General features: G+C 46.0%; 1 protein-coding gene across 6 annotated transcripts in view; it reads right to left on the minus strand.

Annotated features, from left to right (window-relative positions):
* The window catches only part of slc4a11 (solute carrier family 4 member 11), a 60,446-nt gene that overhangs the window by 12,913 nt on the left and 40,033 nt on the right, over positions 1-7,500 (minus strand). For 4 of the 6 annotated variants that reach the window (XM_031580530.2, XM_031580527.2, XM_031580529.2 and 1 more), the window contains 5 exons: positions 5,969-6,178; positions 3,659-3,706; positions 3,239-3,323; positions 2,812-2,937; positions 2,238-2,351 (listed from right to left, as the gene is read on the minus strand). In XM_031580530.2, coding sequence (XP_031436390.1) covers positions 2,238-2,351; positions 2,812-2,937; positions 3,239-3,323; positions 3,659-3,706; positions 5,969-6,178 — 583 coding nt within the window. The remainder of the gene's footprint in view (positions 1-2,237; positions 2,352-2,811; positions 2,938-3,238; positions 3,324-3,658; positions 3,707-5,968; positions 6,179-7,500) is intronic. The other 2 variants (XM_012838234.3, XM_031580531.2) reach the window with 1 other exon arrangement.

A 7,500-nucleotide genomic window follows, 5' to 3' on the forward strand; every position in this document is an offset into this window, starting at 1 on the left:
ACACACACACACACACACACACATAACCTTACCATGTGTAATATAAGAACATCAACATTCATATCAGTACATTTCAAAGACATTAGTGCCGTACTTCTAAAACTGCAACCCATGAACTGTGACTTTACAATATATATACATGTGTATGACTTGCGCCTGTGTGTGTATGTGTACGTGTGTGTGTGTGTGTGTGTGTGTGTGTGTATGACTTGCGCCTGTGTGTGTATGTGTACGTGTGTGTGTGTGTGTGTGTGTGTGTGTGTGTGTGTGTGTGTGTGTATGACTTGCGCCTGTGTGTGTGTGTGTGTGTGTGTGTGTGTGTGTGTGTGTTTGTGTGTGTGTGGGGGGGCAGAGACATAGAGAGACAGAGGGAGAGACAGACAGGCGGGTCATTCAGAACATCAACATTTATAATGAAGTTCAGAGATTAAATACATATTTAAAATAAACAGTAATTTTTTAAAGTGGAGCTTAGGCTGACTTACTCACTCTCACAAACACACACGCGCGCACACACACATACGCACACACATGCACACACACACACACACACACACACGCGCACACTGCACACACACACACACACACACACACATTGCTCTGCTCTGTAGTAGTCTGGTGTTGTGCCTTATGTTTGTGCATGCTTGTCCATGCGCATTCGTGTGCACGTGTGCACCCATGTGCATAATATATGGGCATATGTTTGAATGAGCACACATGCATTTATACATGTGCATCTCTCCGCTGTGAGAGAACATGTGTGTGTGTGTGTGTGTGTGTGTGTGTGTGTGTGTGTGTGTGTGTGTGTGTGTGTGTGTGTGTGTGTGTGTGTGTGTGTGTGTGTGTGTGTGTGTGTGTGTGTGTGTGTGTGTATTTGAACATATATGAAGGCCAACCCGAGGAGGGGGAATCTCCCAGGCTTAACACTGTCACAAAGGATTTAAGCTTCAACTCCTCCGACCCCCGTCGTATGTGGTAAAGCTTTCAGATAATCATGAACATCAAACCACCAAGCACTGGAGCCCCAACCAGCTCTGCCACCCTCCCCGACCAGCTCAACTACTGCCACGCTCGCTTTGACCGGGGTATTAAGCTGATCTACTGCCACTCTCACACCCTCCACCTCAGATGTTTACTCCACCCTGAGCAAGGTGAATGTGTGTGTGTGTGTGTGTGTGTGTGTGTGTGTGTGTGTCTGTGTGTGTGTGTGTGTGTGTGTGTGTGTGTGTGTGTGTGTGTGTGTGTGTGTGTGTGTGTGTGTGAGAGATGTTTACTCCACCCTGAGCAAGGTGAATGCACGGAGGGCAACTGGCCCTGACTAAATACCTGGCCGCGTGCTTAAAGCCTGTGCAGGCCAACTGGCCGGGGTCTTAACGGACATTTTCAATCCCTGTCCCCGACTAGTTTCGAGACCTCCATCACGCCCCTGCAGAAGCTTCTACGGCCCTTAATGATGTCCATCCTGTTGCACTCAGCCCCATCATAGCTGAGTGCTTCAAGAGACTGCCTGCTACATTGGACCCACACATGTTTGCCTCGCAGGTCAACAGAGGATGCCACTTCCACGGCTCTCATCTCTGCCCTGACCCACCTGGACGGTCACCTCCCGTACGTCAGAATGCTGTTTACTGACTTCAGTTCAGCATTGAACACTGTGATCCCCTCAAAGCTTAGTCAACCTGGTATTGACTAACAGACTCCAGTCTGATGTGCCCTTCAACAACCTGGATCTTTCCACCCAGAGGAGATCATGGTGGACTTCAGGCAGGCCAGGAGCAATGCACACAACCGCATCTACATCAAAGGAGCTGTAGAAGAGTGTGTGTCAAGCTTCAAGGTCCTCGGCATCTCCAATAATCTCAACTGGTCCCTGAACTCCTCCATCCTGGCTCTTTTACTCTCTACGGATCATTAAGAAAGCTCACCTGTGTCCCAGGATACTGGTTCAGGCCCTGGGCTCTGTAAAGCGCCTTGAGGCAATGTTATTGTTTCGGCGCTATTTAAATAAAATGTAATCGAATTGAATTGGCGAACCTCTACCGCTGTTTCATTGAAAGCATACTCACGAACTGCATGTTCATGCCCCTGTGCTATGTGTGTGTGTGTGTGTTCAAGTGTGCAGTTACCGTATGTGTGTTAGTCCATGTGTGAGTGTGTGTGTGTGTGTGTGTTCAAGTGTGCAGTTACCGTATGTGTGTTAGTCCATGTGTGAGTGTGTGTCTGTGTGGAGCACCTACCTCCTATGAATATAGCGATGGGAGCTGTGGTGAGAGGGACCACCAGGGGAGACCCAGCACACAGGGAGTAGATGATCCCGCCAATACTCTGCCCAATGATCGTCTTCTGCACATCTTACAAACACACACACACATACGCACACACACATATGAGAATATCAGAATAATTTATGTCTTGGTTCTATCCCAATGTCAAAATGACTGCCTTCAGCATTAGAAACAGAACTGATTGTGATGCATTTATTCTGTTTTATATAGATGCCTTTTCTAGGCTGCCTTCACTTCACTGTGTGTGTTTGAGAGTGTGTGTGCGAGCGAGTATATTCTTGTAATATACGTATCATTTTTTGGTGAATCCGTGATTGCATGATTATGTTTGTGTGTGAGTATGTGTGTGTGTGTGTGTGTGTGTGTGTGTGTGTGTGTGTGAGTATGTGTGTGTGTGTGTGTGTGTGTGTGTGTGTGTGTGTGTGTGTGAGTATGTGTGTGTGTGTGTGTGTGTGTGTGTGTGTGTGTCTGTGTGTGTGTGTGTGTGTGTGTGTGTATGTGTGTGTGTGTGAATGTGTTTATTCACCTATCTCCCCGCGTGTGCTCTCATCATTGAGGGAGCCAAAAGCGATGGCTGGAAGCAGCATAATGATGTAGAGGAAGATGGCTGTGGTCATGTACTTCCCCAGAGCTTTGTTACTGCCAACAATACCTGCACACACACACACACACACCCACACAGAGACATATAATCACACATAAGCATGCACAGACACATACATATCCATACACACATGCACAAAGGCACCAACACAAGCTCATGCAAGCACACACACACACACACACACAAATACACATACACACATAATTATTGGAACATAATTATAGAATGGGTGAAAATCTGTTTGCCTGGATGTGACTGTTTCAACTGTGTACACCACATTGTGGGTGTGTGCATATGCATGCGTCTGTGTGTGTGTGTGTGTGTGTGAGTGTGTGTGAGAGCGTTGTACCATCTGTGAAGTCAGATGCGTAGAAAGGTAGACGTCGACACAAATCCTCATAGATCCCTCTCCCCAACCGGAAAAAATCTCTACACTGCAGGCACACAAGATTCATCAAGTTAATGCATGCAAATTCACATACACACACAAAGACGCACACATATGTACACACAATAATAAACACACATCTTCATTATACACATCACAACACATATACACACACACACAGCAATATACTTACACGTACACAAATATACCAGTACACAGCACATAACATATATTAAGCACAGATTACACATACACACGCAAGCATACACATACACACACACACACATACACTTAGACACCCGCACACTCTCACACGCACCCAGACACACACATTTATTCTTACACTGTAGAGAGAGGTTCAGCGTTAAAACGCGCACTCACACAGATATCAGCACACAGCACTGAGAGACAGAACATTGTATCTGCAGACTGGAGAGAGAGAGAGAAACGGAGAAAGGGAAATGGGGTTAGAGGGAGGAGAGCGGAGGAGGAGAGAAGCACAGGACGGGAGAGGAGAGGACATTAGAGGAGAGGAGAGGAGAGGAGAGGAGAGGAGAGAAGAGGAAGGGAGAGGAGAGAAGACGGGTGTTAGCACGACGCCAATGCTGGTGATCACAGGCCTCGCAGTTTCACTCAGAAAACATCTCAGCACAGAATGAGTACTGTTACGAGTACACACACACACACACACACACACACACACACACACACACACACACGCGAATACTCTCCCTTTGTCTCAAACACACACAAACTCAGACACAAACACAAAAGTCTGATGCTCCATCTAGCATCCACTTTGAGCATGGCACAGAAATAACCCACATCTATGAGTCTATAAATAACCCAAAATGAACAACAAATGTGGATGGAAACAGTGATGAAGGTGTTGTTCATTTGATCACCGTCAGAGGTGTGCTATAATATCGCATCAGCGCCGTGCGCTATTTCTATCCAGGGAGAAAACACACCACTCCGCCACTCTCACCCAGGCCACTACTGCTCTGCCCATCTGCTAAGAGCTCAAAGAGCTCCGGAATAACTGCTCGCTCCATTCGCAGGGAGCCACTTTTACTATTTAACCCCTAGCACAACTAGTAGAGCAAGATGTTAACACCACCGAAGGTTCAAAACCCCGGGACCACACACACACTGATAGAACCAAATGTATGTCTGCAATGTGCTGCTGCTGCGATCGCTCTGGATCATGGCGTCTGCTAAACGGACAGACGTGAAGGAGTCAGTGCCGTGAGGTTGTGCTTGTTCTGGTGGGATTGTGAGGTTGTGCTTGTTCTGGTGGGGTTGTGAGGTGGTGCTTGTTCTGGTGGGATTGTGAGGTTGTGAGGTGGTGCTTGTTCTGGTGGGATTGTGAGGTGGTGCTTGTTCTGGTGGGATTGATTTCCAGCGAAACAGGGTGACCAATTATAACTCATCATGACACAACTTAATTTATGATTGGCAAGATTTAGACTTCCTGCTGAATTGTATCACCCCAGAATTCCTTTACCTGAGGTCCAACTTTAGTCTGTTGTGAGAAGCCTAACATAAGCCTAAAATAAGCACAGTTAATCCACACCGATAAAACGCCTCAGCTCTGTCTGTGCTGCCATATGGCTGCTTTTTTAAACAGTGCCATCATCCTACTTTGAAAACACATCATTTGACTATGTGTGTGTGTGCGTGGTGTGGATGGACAGTTTGTGTGTGTGTGTCTGTGTGAGAGAGAGAGAAAGAAAGAGAGAGAGAGAGAGCAACAAAGAAAGAGATAGAAATAGTCCCAGTGAATGTGTGTGTGTGTGTGTGTGTGTGTGTGTGTGTGTGTGTGTGTGTGTGTGTGTGTGTGTTCGAGAAAGTCCTTTGTAGTGTTCATGTGAGATGGACTGCTACGAGTTGTTTGTTTTTACCTTTGAGTACACACCCAGGAATGTTATTCCGGGAAAACCTATCTGGGCTTTACACACCATTACAACCAGGCAGAATCGTGTTTGTGTGTGTGTGTGTGTGTGTGTGTGTATGTATTCTTCTTCTTGGCTCCCTTCCATACCAGATCATGACTGATTACGCACACACACACACACACACACACACACACACACACACACACACACACAGACACATACAAACTCTATCCGTTTGCCATTTCTCAAATGAAGCAATTGTGAGGAAATCACCATTATGGTTCATTTTTCACTTCTAAAAGAGGGGAACAATTTGTGTCGGTGTGTTTGTTTGAGTGTTTGTGTGTGTGTGTGTGTGTGTGTATTTGTTGGTGTTTCTGAGCCAAATCTTCACGTTTGTTTACACTTTGTGTGTGTGTGTGTTGGGGGGGCACTGCAAGTCCAACATGAAAGAAGCACAAGGACAATTTCATTAAAAGATGAACACAGGAACGTCATGAGAATGAAATAAGAAATGTTATCAAAGAGAGAAAATGGAAAAAGTAGTCTCAAGGTCAAAATGACCTTTCACACACTCTTTCACACACACACCCACACACACAAACAAGTAAGTAAACACAAACACACAAACGTCCACACCACCTGCCACACACATACCCACGCACACACAAACTTCCTTGCACCCTGACATACACACATACACACACACGCACGCACACACACACACACACACACACACACACACACACACACACACACACACACACACACACACACACACACACACACACACCTTCAGTGGTTTGTGGCTATGCGGATCAGTGCCCTCCTCCTCGGCGGAGACTGGCTTGTGCTTGGCGGAGGTCAGATGGTACCTCTGGATGACCAGAGCCTCCTTGAACTCCTGCTGCGTCTTCGTCTCCAGGAGCTTCTGGCGGAAGGAGATGTCCGAGAACATGGTGGCAAACGTGCGCCCCAGCTCCATAGCCGTCTTGGTGCTTTTCTGTGACGCAGAGAGAGAAAGGGCAAGAAATAGAGGGAAAGAGAATAAAGTGGAGAGGGAGAGACAGAGAAAGAGAGAAAATGAGGGGAACAAACGTGACAGAGTACCGACTAAGCAATCGGACCAAGTAAAATACTGAGCAATCGGAGCCTGGCAATTGAAAAAAGGCAGGTAAACCTGACTGTGTGTTCACTGTAGGCAGAAAAGTAAAACAGTAGATTCTGAAAATTCAAGATATGTTTCTTCCATACACATGCAAACTCTATCTATCTATCTATCTATCTGTTTGAATTTGAAGAGATGGAAAGATGGGCAAAACAGTGGTTGAGAAATGGAATTAGTAGGAAGAGAGAGTGAGACAGAGACAGAAATAGAAAGAAATAGGTAGAGAGTAAGAGAGAGAATGAGTCAGAGAGAAATGGGAATACAGATAGTGTAAAACAGAGACAGAAAAAGAGAACAGACCAAAGAGAGATGGAAAAAGAGAGAGAGACACAGAGGGAGAGGGAGAGGGAGGGAGGGAGGGAGGGAGGGAGGGGGATGTCAAGAAAAAGAGAACAAATCAGAGATGGGTGGATGAGGCACGGAGGAGAGCAGCAGAACAGATGAAGATGGATTTAATATGGCTCAAGCAGGATCTCAGAACACACACAAACACAACGCATACGCACATGGACACACACACACACACACATATACACAACGCATTCGCACATGGACACACACACACACACACACATACACACAACGCATACCCACATAAACACACAAAAACACGTGTGCACACACATTTGCATACACAAAACTCACACAGACTAACATACACCCACTATCAGAGAGGGACTTTGTGTGTGAGGACCGTTTGTGGTTCTAATTAGCACAAAGTATTGAGAGGTCTGGAGCCACTGCAGTAAACACACTCTTTCTTTTTCGCTCACTTTCTCTGTCTCTCTCTCTCTCTCTCCATCTCTTCCTCACTCGCTCATTCACGTACAAACAAACGCAAACGCTCGCACAGGCACACACATACAAACATGAAGATTTATTCTGTAAACAAAGCTCTAAATGTTTGGGGTAGATCTTCATTTGCAGTCCAGCATGGTATAACATAAAGACGTGTGTGAGATTTTGTTTTGCTGTACATACATGTATGTGTGTGTGTGTGTGTGTGTGTGTGTGTGTGTGTGTGTGTGTGTGTATGTCTGTTTCTGTTTGAAGAGCCCACATGTGTCTATGTGTGTTACCATTCTTAGTGGGGCCATAGCTCACCACAATGGTGTGTGTGTGTAGTTTTGTGTAAGCAAATGTGTACACATATATGT

Source organism: Clupea harengus, chromosome 14, assembly GCF_900700415.2.
Source record: "Clupea harengus chromosome 14, Ch_v2.0.2, whole genome shotgun sequence".
NCBI classification, from domain to species: domain Eukaryota; kingdom Metazoa; phylum Chordata; class Actinopteri; order Clupeiformes; family Clupeidae; genus Clupea; species Clupea harengus.